Source organism: Phyllopteryx taeniolatus, chromosome 9 (assembly GCF_024500385.1).
Source record: "Phyllopteryx taeniolatus isolate TA_2022b chromosome 9, UOR_Ptae_1.2, whole genome shotgun sequence".
Lineage (NCBI taxonomy): Eukaryota > Metazoa > Chordata > Actinopteri > Syngnathiformes > Syngnathidae > Phyllopteryx > Phyllopteryx taeniolatus.
This window is the reverse complement of record NC_084510.1, coordinates 8,107,148-8,125,881: the sequence shown is the minus strand read 5'-3', so window position 1 is coordinate 8,125,881 and position 18,734 is coordinate 8,107,148. Positions and strand designations below refer to the sequence as shown.

General features: G+C 43.6%; 1 protein-coding gene across 2 annotated transcripts in view; it reads left to right on the top strand.

Annotated features, from left to right (window-relative positions):
• ccdc120b (coiled-coil domain containing 120b) overlaps positions 1-18,734 on the top strand; it is a 32,682-nt gene that overhangs the window by 10,880 nt on the left and 3,068 nt on the right. The window contains exons 2-10 of one of the 2 annotated variants that reach the window (XM_061785271.1): positions 4,193-4,323; positions 4,400-4,502; positions 5,548-5,678; positions 7,044-7,145; positions 7,216-7,336; positions 13,738-13,797; positions 15,958-16,111; positions 16,248-16,349; positions 17,156-18,184. In XM_061785271.1, the coding sequence (XP_061641255.1) occupies positions 4,451-4,502; positions 5,548-5,678; positions 7,044-7,145; positions 7,216-7,336; positions 13,738-13,797; positions 15,958-16,111; positions 16,248-16,349; positions 17,156-18,184 (1,751 nt within the window). In that variant the 5' untranslated portion in view covers positions 4,193-4,323; positions 4,400-4,450. Of the gene's footprint in view, positions 1-4,192; positions 4,324-4,399; positions 4,503-5,547; positions 5,679-7,043; positions 7,146-7,215; positions 7,337-12,247; positions 12,952-13,737; positions 13,798-15,957; positions 16,112-16,247; positions 16,350-17,155; positions 18,185-18,734 lie in introns of those variants that run through there. The other variant, XM_061785272.1, reaches the window with a different exon arrangement.

Sequence of the window (18,734 nt, the reverse complement as noted above, 5' to 3'; positions counted from 1 at the left end):
TTTGCAAATCACTGAATTCTTTTTTTATTTATCTTTTACACAATGTCCTCACGTCATCGGAATTAAGGTTTGTACAACTTAACACATTTGTGTCTCATATCATGGTTTTTAATGGTTCTTTCCGTTGCGTTCCCTCCCTTCTACTTTTTGGTGACCCATTGCAATTACGAAGAGTCATTTTACGAGGTGACTTACGGTCATTACAATACATTTGATGTTTTAGAACTATTTTTCCTTCAAGGACAAGCACTATTTCAGCAATTAGGGCTTAATTAGTGTATAGAATGGATTTGTAATGTTGTTGAGCTGTACTTAGAACTTTTCTGTAGATTCGGTGTTCCTGGTCTTTTGGGGCTTGATAGATCAAGAGATAAGCAACAAAAAACGTATGGGGTTCAAGTAACTGGATTATGTGACATATTTGATGTGTGCCTTATGAAGAAGCAAACCCTCCTTGAAGGGCACTAAATAATTAAGTGTTGAAAAAAAAAGACAGGTCATGTTCATTCTGTGAAAGTGACACACTCTTCCTTTAAATCACTATACATTGGAACCTCTAAAACAGACCCTAATATAACGGATATCGGATAAAACGGACCGTCGGGACTGAACAATGTGTCCGAATACAGTTTCCATTTGTCACTTAAAATGCCCTTGACAAAATCTGTTAGTTCCAGGATTGGCCACTGTTGTTTAATAGCACTGTGGCGCAATGCAGGCAGAGAATGGGACTGATGTCTTTCTGGGTCACAGATATACAATATTAGTAGATCCTCGCGTGCCCACGTGGCAGGCATACTAAATGCATACTTAACGTCAACAATGACGGCATGACCAAGCACACCGGTGTGGTAAGTTTGGATAAAATGTGAAACTTTCAGACATTTTCAACCTTTATTTATTTATTTATTTTTTAAAATGTATTACTGCACTGGGCGTTTTCTGCCATGAATAAAACCTACAAAACAATAATTTTGTACTTTACAGTAATATGGGTGCATATGGCCTCCCAAAAACTGCGTCAATGTATAACGGACAATCGGCTATATTGGACAACCCTCCGCCCCTAATAGTCCCTTTTATCGAGGTTCCCCTGTATGCATGGTACATAGCAGAGCAACACCTATAATTGCCCTAAGTAGTGCTGTGCGATATGAACTAAATTTACACAAAATTTGCACCGACGTCAGCGCAAATCCGGCGTGTTGACTAAGTCTATGAAAAGCAATAGTTTTGGAGCAGAAATTGGTCTTAGATTACCAGCATATCATTTTCACTTTAGATTTACTTGTGCCTCAATGTTGATGTGATTGCGGAGAAACAGACAAGCCGTGTTTGCTTCAGGTGGGAGGAGACACGTAGAAAGTCAGGACTGAGTAGACCTAACCTGCTAGCGGGCAGTAACTGAGTCAGAATTCCTCTTTCGCGGGTCTTTAGAACAAATTGAACCAGCTTTCACTCATCTCAAGGTCAACTTCCTCCGCGTTTACACATAAACTGCTTGCTGGAAGACCCCCCCCCCCTTGCAGACAGCCAGTTATCTTAAATTGTCCAGGCAAATGTTTTGTTTTCCAGACTAAGCAATTGTTTAAGTCATGTCAACACCATTTGGCAACCATCCAAAAGAATATCATTATCAAATGGCTCATTATGTATCTTCAGTGAGTTTATTCCTTAGCTGTGGAGCTTACTAGAGCGCAGACATGACCAAAAACTGTACTCTCACTGGTGGCATTGTATAAGAATAACTAATATCTGTTCACTTTTCTGGTTCAGTGTAACAGGTCTCATGTGCTCTTTAGTCTGTGTAGTGGTTGTAACACTGCGATTTGTTCGTGTAAGAGGCAAGTTGTCTGTCACTATGAGGCCAAGTATGCTGTTTGTTTTCACATGTACAAGACAAGAGCACACAACAGTTTACTAGTTCAGGACAGGAGCGAGTGCAAACTTAGTGGCTGTATTTCAACTATGTATGCACAAAAAGCGTGTTTCAATCATTGTTGTTTGAACCAGGAAAACAGAACATTAGATCTTTTTATTTGACCCAAAAGGCTAGTCTAGCTTGCAGATGGACGCTCCTTTCACGAGACAGAAAGACAAACATTTCTCCTTAACTGTTGGGATGCTGGCAGAAGCAACCTTTTGGGAGGCTGCTTTTGATTCAGCCCTCAAGGATTGCCATCCAGATTTGCGCACTCAATAGAGTCATGTAATGATTTAGTTGGCTGGCGAGCAGACAGCAAGATGCTTGTTCCTGGTCGTGATTTGTGAGTATTGTTTAGTGAGAGAATTTTGGCAGAAAAAGCACTGAGACTATTTTGGAATGTCGTGTCTTTAAGGCTTTGATGGTAATGAACCTCTGCAATGTGAAGAAATGTGAACATCTGACTATTCAATTTGTGACTTGTTAATAACCACGTTTTAAATGAAAAGTTAATTTACTATTTTTGCACAGAATGGGATTTGTCTGAATACATTAATATTGCTTGCCCGTTCTCACCTCTTCTTTGCAAATTAATAGGTTGTTAATTAATTCACCGAGGTAATTTTAGACTCCTACTTTCACACTTTGCCTTGAGGCACAAGAACTTTGTAAACTTTTTAAAAATTATTTATTAAGGATAAAACAGAGGTTCAGGATTCATTTCTATACAGTATATTCTTGCAAGTGGTAGCATGGCAGTGATTGGAACGTCTGCCTCACAGTTAGGAGATCGGGTTCGAACCTAGAACATCTTTGTGTGAAGTTTTCAAGTTCTCCTGGTCCTTGTGTGGTTTTTCTACGGATCTACAGCTATTTCCCACCTCTCAAAACACGCTTTTAGGTCAATTAAAGACTATAAATCTGAGGCCACCAGGTAGCCCCCAAGGACCATATGATTTTTCAACATGACTGGTCTAAAAATAGTTTACTATTGATGGAACATTGTGATTTGCAAGGAATATTGTAACAGTGACCATTTGAAAATTTCAATTCTTGCAGAGATTTATAGAAATAAATTGTTGTATATTATTAATGTTGATCTGTTTCCTACTTCGTTTAAATAATTGTTGACTATTATTGTGATAAATCATTAACATGGTCATTGTCTTCACATAGATGAATATTAGTAATTCATAATAATATATAATTAAGGTTAAAGGTATGTCATTTGTGCAAACGTGTCTGTCAAACTGGTTGCCCTTCGCATTAATCATTACCCAAGAAGTATCTCTCAGTTTCCAAAAGATTGGTGACTCCTGCTCTAAATGTGTGAATGTTAGTGTGAATTGTGTTTGTCTATATGTGCCCTGTGATTGACTGACGACCAGTGCAGGCTTTATCCCAGCTGTCGCCCGAAGTGACTTGGGTTAGGCTCCAGTTACCTACGACCCTTATGAGGACAAGTGCTATAGAAAATGGATTGACGATTGGATGGACCTTGTACTATTGGGTTCTAACAATTATTTAATCCTGGAAGTATAGTGGATTTAAAAAAATGTATCCTGCCTTTGTTACCGAGGAGTTTCAAGTCATCAAATACTATTACTACAATACTAACCATCCATCCATCCATCCATCCATCCATTCTCCGTACTGCTTATCCTCACTAGGGTCACGGGCGTGCTGGAGCCTGTCCCAGCTATCTTCGGACGAGAGGTGGAGTACACCCTCAACTGGTTGCTAGCCAATCGCAGGGCACATATAAAAAAACAACCATTCACACTCACATTCACACTTATGGGCAATTTAGAGTCTTCAATTAACCTGCCATGCATGTTTTGGGGATGTGGGCGAAAACCGGCGTACCCGGAGAAAACCCACCCACATACGGGGAGAACATGCAAACTCCACACAGGGGAGGTCGGATTTGAACCCGGTGAAGCAGATGTGCTAACCAGTCGTCCACGGTGCCGCTACAATACTAACCATATTGTTAAATTATTACTGTATCAGTATCAGTCAAAACTGGCATCTTTGTAAAAGCAGAATGTTTTGTTAATTGAACTCTTGCATTGATCTCAACAGAATGTGCAGGTGTACCTCTTGAAGTGTCAACAGTGATGCATTTGCTTTCATTTTTAAAGTGGTCCTATTTTTATGTATGTTTGTACAAGTGGTACAAATATTGATGCAGTCACATTAGCTTGATTTAAAATACAATCAACACTATTTTGTTACACATCTGAAATATCATATTGTCTTTTGAAGGATTCCGTAGTAAGCTCCTCCTAAGCAGAATTGCTGTCTCCTGATGCTATGTTGAACGAGGGGACACACAAAGTCATCCCCTGCTGACCACTGACTCAACACCAGGAAACGCACATGGCTGACACAACAAGGTCAGCGGGCAATACATTGCTATACATCTGGGCTTCAGCTGCATTTTAAATTTAAACCCAGATTTCTGTTCATTAGGTGAGGGTGTGGCTGGGAGTGTGAATCGTCAAGACCCCACAATTAAACCACATGGAGGTCAAAGGCCATCTGATTACATCCATGGGTTTGGTGGGAGCTCCAGGTGAGTAATGACTTGCAAAGAGTCCCGCAGACTGGTGTAAATGCACACACCTTCATGTCTAGGCAAGTCTACTAAGGCCTGGCCTGGAGGAATTTTCAGCTTGTGTTTTTTCTAACAGTCTAACCAAATGAAAACAATAGTGTTTGTCTCAGTGGAACAAGCAATTGGAACAACATCTGCATCTGTGAAGGCCTTTTGTTCACATATTGACACCACAGCTGTCAGATAATCTTATCAGAGCACTGTGTGTGATTTTGTGTGTGTGTGTGTGTGTGTGTGCGTGCATGCGTGTGTATGTGTGAGAGAGTGAGTGTGTGTGTGTCTGTGTGTGAGACTGGGAGCAGACACCACCAATACACACCTATTGTGAAAGTGTGAAAATCAACACCCCACCCAGACACAATACATGGCTGTAAATTTTAGAAAAAAGTTACAGTGAGCACTAAAGGCTTCTTTATACTGCGCTGATGTTACTGCAGCTATCCCGCACGAAGTTTGCCTTTATACTCAGGTGCAACCCACATGCACTGTTTTGAAAGTGTGCTGCGGTTCCCCTCCATGCCGGGGGTGGGGGTGGTTGCCACGGCTGGTGTTGGCTAGGACGCCACAGGGTGGTTTCATCTGTATTTTATGGCCATTTCCGGTAGCCGTTTTTACTTTCCTTTCCATTACAAGGAACAAAGAAACAACAATGGCGACCGTGGAACAGAGTCTGCTAGAACAAATGGACCTAGATGACTAGATGATACGTTTAGTGATGATACGTGTTATGTGGAACTGGGAAGAACGCTGATTACATCATCACAGCATGTGACATCATCACAGCATGTGACCAATCACGAGAGATGATCTCTGTGGCATTCTACGTGCAGCAACAATTTTTGCCGTGTGCGCGTCAAGCGACGCAGAGGGGCTGCGCGTGCCAATTCGTCGGTCACGTGATGCACTGCGGGTGTTGTCGGACGCACGAGTGCGGGAGTATAAAGAGGCCTTAACACATCTTTGCGATTTTCTCAAGGTTGCTTGTGTGTAATGTGTTGTGTAGATGTTCAAGTGTGCCACGACGGCAAGCTGCAGGCTGAGCGGGTTGCAGCTTTGCAAGAGAGGAAGCAGGCTTTGGAGGCTCTGCTTAACTCCCGCGTCGAGGAGCTCAAACTTGTTTGTTTTCAAGAAGGAGTGAGTACTACCTTTGTCTATTGACATTTATTGATTTATATTGTACATTGTTGCACATAAAGTTAGAATAATTTTGTTTTCAGACACTATCCTCTTAGTACTATAATTACTATTGATGATGTAAAATGAATCGATGCATGTAATTTTCGATGCTTTCAAAGATAAGACTTAAGACTACAATTGATACCAGTATATTGAATCAGTGTATTACCACACAAAAATTGTGACTTTCAACATTTTTACTGGATATCACTGTATAGAAGACTGTAGTTTTTATTTGACTTGCAAACAGCCTCGGCCCATATACAGCCTGTTGTCACTTCACCATGATACCGTTCTTGCATATCATAGTTATTTTGCATAGTTTTTTTTTTTTTTTTTAAATCTGACTTTTTTTTTTGCGCGGCTCGGTGAACGACTGGTTAGAGCGTCTGCCTCACAGTTCTGAGGACCAGGGTTCAATCCCGGGCCCCGCTTGTGTGGAGTTTGCATGTTCTCCCAGTGCCTGTGTGGGTTTTCTCCGGGCCCTCCGGTTTTCCTCCCACATCCCATTCGCACACATCCCAAAAACATGCATTAATTGGAGACTCTAAATTGCCCATAGGTGTGACTGTGAGTGCGACTGGTTGTTTGTTTCTATGTGCCCTGCGATTGGCTGGCAACCAGTTCAGAGTGTACCCCGCCTCCTGCCCGATGACAGCTGGGATAGGCTCCAGCACGCCCGCGACCCTAGTGAGGAGAAGCGGCTCAGAAAATGGATGGATGGATGGATATAGAAACATAAACAGTATTTTATTAAAATCATTTGCTCTATGTAAAAAACAAAGTGACTGGAAATGCGACTTGCGATGCCATGCATTGATGAGCCTGTTCATTATTGTTTGATCAGATACTGATGATTTAACAATCCAGAGTGATGCACATTGAAAGCACACGTGCATTGAGCTAAAATCCACTGACGAACGTTTTTGTCCTTCAAATTATAAAGTGGGGATGTCAATATTCCATCGACAGCTGTCTCCACATAATAATGCCTGCCACAGCTGCCTCAGCTGTTCATTCACAGCTATTTAACACATCCATGTGTTTTTAGTGAGTCACCCTTTGTGAACACACACTATATTTTTAGATCATTTCGTGTTCCCAGTATAGTTAATTAGAAGTTTCTGCATTGCTCACTTGTGCTGTCGTAGATGTAATTTATGGCAAAAACATTAGTTCTGCCATAACTATTCAGAGAAGTGAAGCATTTAAAGGATAGTTTTATAGCAACTTAAAGTAATCTCTTAAGTGGTGTGCTTTTATAAAATCCTTGAACCTTTTAGGCCAGCAAGAGGGATTTCAGCTAATTGATTTCTTCTGCAGGAGCTGACTGGGAAGTTGCCACAAGCTTTTCCCCTGGAGACGGGGGAGAAACCCCCAGCTGTTCAGCGCAGAGCTGGCATGCCTCCCAACTGCAGGGTAGAAGTAAGTCAACACCTTAAATATTGCCATTTACACTGTGGTCTAACACAATTGACTGTGCCTGGATGTGCAGGATGAAGCTGCCCAAAGAAAGCAGATGAAAGCTATCTTTACTGGTGCCCTGTACAGACATACAGAGTCAGACAGAAACTTCCCAAATAGCAAGAGGACAGTTCATCGGGGCTGTCACACAGGTAATGGACACCGTTACCAAAGTTCTTGAAATGAAATACAATAAATACTTAATTTGTACAATGTAAATTGAATTCCAGTTAGTAGTTCAAGTTTATTGTCATATTCATATAAAAGTACAATGTACATTCCGATCAAATGAAATATGTTGTGCTCTGGCACTCTCTCAGCCGTAACGCAGATAGCGAATTAATAAATAAAACACCTGAGATACTGTACGTCTAACTCCAACATTGACAACCAACTAAATACATAAAACAGCACCAATAAAACAAAAACACACACACCCTGCAAATAATTATGTCATGTTAAAATGTTAGGCCTACTATTTAAAATCCTAACTGCTTGGAGATAGACATTATCCCTGAGGTGAGTGGTCTGAGCCCTGATGCTTTGGAAGCGCTTTCCCAATGCTAAGTACTTAAAATGTTTATGTGCTGGATGGCTAGTGTCTGCTAAAGGCTTCTTTATAGTCGCGCGGGAGCGACCGCGCTGACGTCACTGCGGCTATCCCGCGCGCAGTTCGCCTTTATACTCGAGCGCAACCCACACGCGCTGTTTTGAAAGTGTGCTTCAGTTCTCCTCCCAGTCGGGGTGTCACTACGGCTGGTATTGGCTAGGACACCACGGGGTGGAGTTTCATCTGCATTTTATGGCCAATTCCGGTAGCCGTCCCTCATGAGTTTCCACATTCTCCACTCCAACACCTCTTAACCTACTGCCGTGGAAATTTCACGCCAGGCGTTCGCTGACATTTGTGCATCTTTGTAATTTTTAGTGCTAGCATCATAAAGATGCACATATTTGCGCACCTCCTCGCACAGCCAATATCAGCCAAGATGGCAGTATTGAGGAACCAAGGGGAAAGCTGAGTATGAGTACGCCATCACAGCATGTGACTAAAACGCACCAATCACGAGAGATGATCTCCGCGGCATTCTGCGCGTGGCGACAATTTGTGCCGTGTGCGCGTCAAGTGTCTTAGGGGCCACGCGGCCCAATGCGTCAGTCATGTGATGCAATGCGGGCGCTGTCGCCCTCGCGAGCGCGGGAGTATAAAGAGGCCTTAAGGCAGCAGCCTTGTGGAGCACCAATGTTCAGAACTGTGGTAGATGAGTGGATGTTCCTCACTCTGTACTGTCTGCTGTCTTCCTGTCAGAAATTCATCAAGCCACATGCAGATGGAATTGCAGAGGCCAACGTCCTTCAACTTAGACACAAGTCTAGATGCAATAATTGTGTTGAAAGCATTGCTCTAATCACTAAACAACATTCTGACAAATGATGTTTCAGCACAGTATGCAGAGCCAATGATACAGCATCATCCAGAGCTGTTAGACCGATAAGTGAACTGGGTCAATACTGACCGATATGTTCTTACTGATGTAAAACTTAACCAGGTTGTCAAAACACTTTGTTATTATAGATGTTAAGGCTACAGGCAAGTTTTAACGTAGTCAGCAGTTATCAGTGTACTCACTCACATTTGTAGGGTTTCTAAACACTGTCCAGTCCACTGCTTCAAAGCAAAGCATCCCTGAAGTTTGAGTGTGTCCTCCACTGACCTGCACTGTCCAGTCCTCAAAGTGGGTTTAAACATTTTGCCTCCTGCTTGTAGACAGGCAGCAACAATACAGATGAATGGTCTGATTTCCTAAAATGAGGCCTTGGGACAGAACTGTACACCCCATTTATGGTGGAGTAGCAGTGATCCAATGTCTTGTTGTCCTGAGTACAGCAGCTGACGTGCTGATAATATTTAGGTAGCACTCTTTTCAGACTACAGTTATTAAAATCTCCTTCCACGATGGAAATGGCCTGCGGGTGGTGTGTTTCACAGACACTGATAACACCGTGGAGCTCCTTTTAGGCAGCCGCAGCATTGGCTTCAGGTGGAATGTGCACAGCTGTAAGCAGGATGGATGGAAATTTTGCCAGGGAGTAGAATGGCCTGCATTTAATAGTGAGCTGTTCTAATAACGGTGAACATGTGCAGGAGATTACATCCACATTGGAGCACCATGAGTTGCTGACCAGAAATCCTCCTTTGGATTTACCAGTCGCCTCATTCAAGCAATCCAGGCTGTATATACTGAGAATCTATCTGGCTGTATAGCACTGCCCGGTAGGGTTGGGCATCATTTGAATTTGAGCGATTCCGGTTCCTCATTTCGATTCCAGTTTCAAGCGATTCTCGATTCCGATTCTTTTAGGGGGCTGGGTCAAAAAAAAAGTTTGCATGGTTTAAATAAAGGGTGTCCAAATTATGAACATCCATTTTCGTAGCAGCACGCAGCCATCCATCCATCCATTTTCTGAGCCGCTTCTCCTCACTAGGGTCGCCGGCGTGCTGGAGCCTATCCCAGCTGTCATCGGGCAGGAGGCGGGGTACACCCTGAACTGGTTGCCAGCCAATCGCAGGGCACATAGAAACAAACAACATTCGCACTCACATTCACACCTACGGGCAATTTAGAGTCTCCAATTAATGCATGTTTTTTGGGATGTGGGAGGAAACCGGAGTGCCCGGAGAAAACCCACGCAGGCACGGGGAGAACATGCAAACTCCACACAGGTGGGACTGGGGATTGAACCCTGCTCCTCAGAACTGTGAGGCTGACGCTCTAACCAGTCGTCCACCGTGCCGCGCAGCACGCAGCATTGACTAAAATGAACATTTGACTCTGGGTTCTTCATAACCAGTATCAATATCAAACCTGTGACCTAAAAGGCAATGTGTGTGGAACTAACCCAATTGAATTAATATCAGAATCAGAATCATCTTTATTTGCCAAGTATGTCCAAAACACACAAGGAATTTGTCTCCGGTAGTTGGAGCCGCTTTAGTACAACAGACAGTCAATTTACAGAACACTTTGGAGACATAAAGACATTGACAAAAAACAATTGTGCAAAAAGATGCAGAGTCCTCTCGCACTTAGAGCAGTTCGAATGACTAATATTGCAATAGTCCGGTGCAATGACCATTGTGCAAAGGGCGCTGAGACTTCAAGGAGTGTATGCGGTTTAAAGTGACGAGTAGTGCGATAATCTGGGACAATGTTGGTTGTGCAAATGTTACAGATACTCCTCAATCAGTGTGCAAATGGAGCAGATGCTACTCTGGCATGAGTGGCCAGTATATGCAAATAGTGCAGCATGGCGAGACAACTACAGTGAGTGCACGAGTGCTACATAATTGGCCCCACAGAAATGTGACAACGAACTCAAGTCAAAAAATTGCCAGCTTGTTGTAATGGAATTATAGGTTAGGTGTTTAAGAAGTTGATCGCAAGAGGGAAGAAGCTGTTGGAATGTCTACTAGTTCTAGTTTGCATTGATCGGTAGGGCCTACCTGAGGGAAGGAGCTGGAAGAGCTGGTGACCGGGGTGCGGAGGGTCCGAGAGGATTTTGCACGCCCTTGTCTTAGTTCTGGCAGCGTGCAAGTCCTCAAGGGTGGGTAGGGGGGTACCGACAATCCTTTCAGCAGCTTTGATTGTCCGTTGCAGTCGGAGTTTGTCCTTTTTTGTAGCAGCACCAAACCAGACTTTGATGGAAGAACACAGGACTGATTCGATGACCGCTGTGTAGAACTGTCTCAGCAGCTCCGGTGGAAGGCCGTGCTTTCTCAGAAGCCGCAGGAAGTACATCCTCTGCTGGGCCTTTTTGAGGACAGAGTTGATGTTGGTCGCCCACTTCAGGTCCTGAGAGATTGTAATTCCCAGGAACTTGAAGGTCTCGACGGTTGACACAAGGCAGCTGGAAAACGTGAGGGGCAGCTGTGGCGAAGGATGCCTCGTGAAGTCCACGATCATCTCTACACTCTTGAGCGTGTTCAGCTCCAGGTTGTGTCGGCTGCACCACAGCTCCAGCCGCTCCGCTTCCTGTCGATATGCAGACTCGTCACCGTCCTTGATGAGGCCGATGACAGTGGTGTCATCTGCAAACTTCAGGAGTTTGACAGTCGGGTTCGCTGAGATGCAGTCTCAGTCGTGTGGAGAGAGAAGAGCAGCGGAGAGAGGACACAACCTTGGGGCGCCCCAGTGCTGATGCTGCGTGTGGATGAGGTGGCCTCCCCCAGCCTGACCTGCTGTGTCCTGCCCGTCAGAAAGCTGTAAATCCACTGGCAGATGGCAGGTGAGACGCTGAGCTGGAGAAGCTTGGATGAAAGGAGTTCAGGGATGATGGTGTTGAACGTTGAGCTGAAGTCCACGAACAGGATCCTCGCGTAGGTCCCTGCACTGTCGAAGTGTTCTAGGATGAAGTGCAGTCCCATGTTGACTGCATCATCTGCAGACCTGTTCGCTTGGTAGGCAAACTGCAGGGGGTCCAGCAGGGGACCTGTGACACTCTTGAGGTGGTCCAGCACGAGACGTTCAAAGGACTTCATGACCACAGATGTCAAAGCGACAGGCCTGTAGTCATTCAGACCCGAGATTGCAGGTTTCTTGGGGACTGGAATGATGGTGGAGCGTTTGAAACAGGATGGAACTTCGCACATTTCCAGAGATCTATTGAAGATCTGAGTGAAGACTGGAGCGAGCTGGTCCGCGCAGACTTTGAGGCAGGATGGGGACACATGGTCCGGGCCTGCCGCTTTGTTAATCTTCTGTTGTTTGAAGATGCGTCTCACATCCTGTTCATGGATGGTTAACGCAGAAGTCAGAGGTGTGATTGTGGTCGCGGGTGCGGCCGGGTTGGTGTGTGGTGTGAAACTGTCCTTTTCAAATCTGCAGTAGAAGGTATTCAAGTCGTTGGCTAGTGTGCTATTGTTCTCAGCTTGGGGGGATCGTCGCTTGTAATTAGTCAGCGATTGGAATGCATGCCAGACTGATTTAGAGTCGTTTTCGCTAAACTGTTTTTCCACCTTTGCTGCATGGTTCCTCTTTGCAATGTTAATTTCTTTAGTCAGCTGGTTTCTAGCTCGATTATACAGTGCCCTGTCCCCGCTCTGATATGCGTCCTCCTTAGCTTGGCGAAGCTGCTTAAGTTTAGCAGTGAACCACGGCTTGTTGTTGTTGAATGTGCGAAATGATTTTGTTGGTACACAAACCTCTTCACAGAAACTGATATAGGATGTGACAGTGTCCGTATATTCATCCAGGCTGCCAGCTGAGGTATAGCACGGTATGCGTTTTTTACCGTAGTGTAGCAGTGGTCTAAAGTATTATTTTCCCTGGTAGGACAGTCGATGTGCTGCTTGTATTTAGGGAGTTCGTGGTTGAGTTTAGCTTTGTTAAAGTCCCCGAGAATGATGAGGGGTGAGTCCGGGTGTTTTTTTTCAATTTCGTTGACTTGTTCGGCGAGCGTAATTAATATTCATTAATTAACGGTTCAGCGAAAAGTTAAATATAGTATCGTTAAAATAGTTATTTGGGACTGTTTTATCATGTCAAATGGTTTATATGTACAAGTTTGAACTTGACTTCCTGTTTTAAGCTGGTCGCCTTTTATTTTGAAGGGTACACACCAGAACTCAGCATTTTGGCACGAAAGTTACTTTACATGACACAGGTGAATTTTGAAAACGAAAGTTAACTGAGACGGTAAGAAAAAGAGTGAATGGAACCAAATGCTATAAAACGATTCCTTCGCCTACTCACCAATGAGGCACAAGGTTTGTGTTTATGTGAATTTTCTCACAATTCATTGTGATGTCAAGTTTCTAGTTTGACCTTTGTTGAAGTTTTAGCTCAATGTTAAGCTTTTTTTTTTTTCTGTCATCGGCTATTACGTTGGTTTGAAGACTAAAATAAACGTTAAAAACCATCAGTGCAAAAGTGCAACCAATGATCAATGTTGCCATATACGTATTTTATTGTTTCACTCACCCAATTTGACTGAAGTTTCACTGAAGTTCCGTGCTGTGTAGGCTGAGGCTCGGAGAGGGAGGGAGCACGTCAGAGTTCTACACATCATGAAAGCCTCCTTTGCACAGTATAATCTTATTCCAAGTGTTGCACTGAGGCGACTGGTCATTTATTTGAACAAAGTTAAGACACACTTTTGTTCGCTGCCGCTATTGGGCAGAAGCATGTCTTTGTGCGCGTTCTTCTTCGTTGGTTTTTGCCACTCAGCAGACTGTGGCAATTGAAACTGGGAACCGAAATATTTTAATTTAAACGATTCTGGGAGAACTGTAACGTTAGTCCTGGTTCCAATCGATTCTTGATGCCCAACCCTACTGTCCGGTACGTCTTGTGTCAACCGGGTCTTTGTCTTTGTCGCGCTGGGTGCTCATCCGGCAGTGTAATTCATCCATTTTGTTGCTAGTCAATTGCACATTAGCAAGCAAAATGCTAGGGATTGGAGGGCGAGTGGGTCGCTGCCGAAGTCAGCCGGTTGAGGTAATGCTTTCAGTAGGGCTTTTAAAACGTGAATCTTTGTTTATATTGTCTTCCAGAGGATGGTGTTATGTCAGAGAGTACAAGCTCCATGTCAGATTCAACATCACATGACAATGGTATTGTCTCACTTTCTTGTAACTAACTACACTATGGTGAATTTAGACAAATATCATTTACATTAAATATAACAGGATAGCGGTTTCAATTCAAATCTATACCTACAGTGCCGTGAAAAAGTATTTGCTCCCTTCTCACATTCTTTCTTTTTTTTTTGCCTTGTTTCCCCACTTTAATGTTTAAGAGCATCAAAATGTAAAACAAACATGTAACTATCAGACAAAGATAACCCAAGTAAACATAAAATGCAGATTTTAAATGATTTTGTTTATTAAAGGTCCAATATTTTGTCTATTTAGACCTCCAGAGAGTGACTCGCTAACATGAACTTAGTATAAAAGTGTCCATTTCATTAAAAAAAAACAACCACCTTGGTTTTGTCATACGAGTTTCCAGAAAAGGCCCCTCTGATAGCTACTTCTGTTTGATCCAATTTTGTATTCGCTTTGTCCATATTTGCCTAAGACCACCCATTTTCCACTGATTGGTTGCCTCTGTGTAGAAGACCCACTTGTGCGATCCCACGTGTTTGTAATGTTGACAGCACTGGCTCAGGAGCGGAAAGGGAAGGAGATCTTCACTTGTGACGTAGATAAGCTCAAGAAATTCAAATGACCTGCTTTCAGGCCTCTCTGCAAAAAAACTGGTACTCAGGAATGTGTGGTTGATTTTAATTCATATTTCACGTTTACTGAGGCAGCATAGAGCCAATATTACATCCAAAATACTATAAAAGTTAGTTTGGTAGAATATGGGACCTTTTAAGGGAAAAAACTATTCAAAGCTACCTGGCCTTATGTGAAGAAGTATTTTTGCCCCATCTGAAGAACTGCAGGCCTCCCTTGCCTCGGTTAAGGTCAGTGTTCATGACTCAACAATAAGGAAAGACTGGGAAAAAACGGCATCCATGCCAGAGTTCCAAGGCAAAAACCACGGCTGACCAAAAAGAACGTAAAGGCTCTACTTACTCTTGAAAAAACAAACAAACAAAAAAATACATTCCCAAGACTTTTGGGAGAATATTCAATGGACTGATGAGACGAAAGTTTAACTTTTGGGAAAGTGTGTGTCTCGTTACATCTGGCGTAAATGTAACACAGCATTTCAGAAAAAGAACATCAAACATGGTGGTGGTAGTGTGATTGTCTGGGGCTGCTAAATCACTTCAGGACCTGGACCACTTTCTGTGAGCCTGTGATTGATGGAACCATTAATTTTGCTCTTCACCAGAAAATCCTGAAGGAGAATGTTCAGCCATCAGTTTGTGACCTCAAGCTAAAGTGCATATGGGTTCTGCAGCAGGACAATGATCCAAAACACACCAGCAAGTCAACTTCTGAAAGGCTTAAAAAATAAATACAAAATGAAGGTTTTGGAGTGGCCTAGTCTCAGTCTGAACTTCAATTTAATTGAAAAGCTATAGCATGACCTTAAAAGTAATTTCATGCTTATAAAAACTCAATTGTCTGGGGCTGCTAAATCACTTCAGGACCTGGACCACTTTCTGTGAGCCTGTGATTGATGGAACCATTAATTTTGCTCTTCACCAGAAAATCCTGAAGGAGAATGTTCAGCCATCAGTTTGTGACCTCAAGCTAAAGTGCATATGGGTTCTGCAGCAGGACAATGATCCAAAACACACCAGCAAGTCAACTTCTGAAAGGCTTAAAAAATAAATACAAAATGAAGGTTTTGGAGTGGCCTAGTCTCAGTCTGAACTTCAATTTAATTGAAAAGCTATAGCATGACCTTAAAAGTAATTTCATGCTTATAAAAACTCAATTGTTGCTGAATTAAAACAATTCTCCAAGAAAGAGTGGACCAACATGTTTTCACAGTGATCGCAAAGACTCATTGCCAGTTACAGAAAACACGATTTCAGTTGCTGCTGCTGAGGGCGGCCCAAAGAGTTATTAGGTTTAGGGGGCAGTTACTTTTTCACACAGGACCAGATGGGTTTGAATACTTTGAAATGTTTACTTGGGTTATGTTTGTTTCATAGTTACATTTATTTGATGAGCTTAACCATTGTGGGGAAACTGCAAAAAAAAAAAAAAAAAAAGAATTTGAGAAGGGGGCAAATACTTTTCCATGGCAGTGTATATTTACCTGCTTGTAACCTTACTTACTTTTAAATTTTTTGTAATATTTCTGCCAAGAGTCCTCTCCCAGTGTGGCTGCAGATCAGCGCTCTCTGTCCCAGCCTCGGCTAACTGTAGGCAGCCCTGACCATAGGTTCAGCAGGAAACTCTCTCCTGTAGAGATTTACTACGAAATGAGGACTCGTCGCAATTCTCTTACAAGTTCTGTCAGGTACCTTTTGCATGACAACTGAGAACATCTGGTTCATGTGTGTTTGCATAAGTACAGTACAGTGTACTGTATTTTCTCGTTTACATGTCTTCTGTTCTTCACAATACAGCTCTTATTTTGATTTTACCATTCACAGTCCAACTCACTCTTTACCAAGAAGTGCATCCAATGTTGAAGGCAGAAGTGTTCCAGCTACACCACTTCTGGCCCGAACTGCACCAATCAGTGTTCATGTCAGGTAATGTTTTCATCCAGGTTCATTTAAGTAGGAATTGGATTTAGCTACCAGCAGGGGGCTTAAAGCTCTTTTTTGTCTCTTAGGAAGCCTGTGGGCAAGTGCTTATAAATTTAACAACTCAGGGTTAAGTGATGGGGTTTACATCACACAAGTCATATTCAGATGTAAATGTAGATGTAGATATGTAAATATAATAGTATATCTTAGTTGAAAGATTCGCTCCTGAGAGTTATTTCAATTAAATGCATTAATACAATGACTCTTTGTCAGCCTTTTGTCATATTTAGGGCCCGAGTACAAGGTGATACAAAGGCCCTCTTGGGATTAGTGTTATTATTATTAGTTCTCTGTTGAATAAATTCCCCCTTGTAAGGGGACGTAACATGCTTGAAACTCACCATTTTTTGCAGTGATGCTTACGCACTTGCGCGCGTCGGCCGTCAGTGGTCAGCATGTGACAAGTTACGCGTGTGGCATTTATTTCGGTAGTTTGATTTCGGTGGAAAAAAGTATATCAGTCTGAAACCAAAAATGCACTTTTAGGCTATGTCGGTGCAGCACTCGTTTGAAACAACTATTTCAGGCTTGTACGCAAGGAGAATTCCTCCGGTGAGCCCCAATCTGAACAAGTTATCCTAAATTGGGAATCTTATTTGGCTACATTTTCTAATGTTGGCAGAGTATAGCGTCAAATTTGGAACATTTTGAGAATTCGCCGTGAAAAAAAGTGGTGCTTAGGCCTGTTCGTTGCACCTTGCAGCTTGAATTCCACTTTGTTTTTCCCCATTTCTGCCTCATTATTTTAGGTCTGATGTGTCAGGGAACAATGGGTTGAAGCAGTGGTCTGGCAGTCTTGATGTGCCCTATATGATACCACTCGCCCAGGAGGGCTCCTCCTCGGACCGTAGAAGCTGCCTTTACAACTCCAGAGCCAGACGCAGTAACAGCTCAGAGGCCCTGCTGGATCGATCCAGCCTTTCAGACGATCCACTCCCCAGAAACGTGATGCACCCAAAAGGAGGGCCCTACAAGAGCTCGGAAACCTTGACAGATGGGAAACTACGACACACTCACCTGAGCAGCCCTGAGAAACATGTAGACGGATCTGGGGAACAGGCCAAAATGCGCCTTTCCATGGGGGGCCGAGGGGCTGGGGTAAGCTACAATGAGCTGTTGATGGACTATATCTGGGGGAAGCAGCAAAGGATGCAAGCGCAGCACAACCTCTTCCAGTCCACAGGCAGAATCTGGCAGGACTTAGTCTCTCACTGCTCCCCTACTGGAGGAGTTGCCCCCCATGCTAATGGTTTCACCCATTCCCAGGTGCATCTTCCGAGCACTGCACCTCCTTATAGCCCAATGGTTGGCCGAAGGTCTCAAGCTGACATGCGCAGGGTGAAGGTCACCAGAACCAAATCTTGTGGACCCTTTATTCCTTTGCAGCAACACCCCCAGGATGCCATCCTGCTTTCAGAGTCCGAGTCGCACCTTCCTGCCTCTGGTACCACCACGTCCTCCATTCCCAACCTGCTCCCCTACCAGACCGAACTCTCTGGCCCTGCTTTCAGTCGAAGACCCCCGCAATTCTCCCTTCCAACCCCAGAGGACTCAACACGAAGCCTCCACAAAGCCCTGGCTCTGGAGGGACTGAGAGACTGGTACCTTCGGAACGCCCTCGGATATCCCGCTAAGAGCCACGAAGCAGGGATTTCACGGCTCTCACACCCCCACCCTCTGGCATTCCAGGCCCAGTCTCTTCAAGGTGAAGCAGCCAACCTTCACAGGCCTCAAATGCCCCAGTCAGCCAGCTTCCATGGGCACCCACTGCATGGCAGGTCAGTATTGCTGTCTTTGCACTTTCAGGCTGCAGTTTTGCATCTGTCTCATATGGTGGCTGCATTACTCTCACATTGTCCAAAAAAACTATTCATCCTCAGTGATAGGAACCGGGCCCTGCCGCAAAAAAATGAAAATCTGCAAGTGATGGACTCCCTCCCTAAAAAGGTTCTTATTTGCTTATAGATGCCACAAGATGGGAGCAAAGCTCTACTTGCCAATTAGGGCTAATGCCTGACGAAATGAAGCCCACCCCCTCACTTCAACTGACAGTGGAACCTGGGTTTACAAACTTAATTAAAACAGGGTTTTTGTCAACGGAATAGTTTGTTAATTGAACAGAATTTTCCCATAAGAAATAATGCAAACATGAATAATTGGTTCCAGCCTCGGCAAAAGTCCCTATTTTATTCAAAGTTTGCACACGTTGAACCAGTGGTGTCACTAGGGGGGTGACTTCATCCCCCCCTCAAAATGATTTGGCTGTTTGTGGTTAGGCCAATGATTTCTTTTTTTTTGGCTAAGCCCCCCTTAAAATGTTCTTAACCC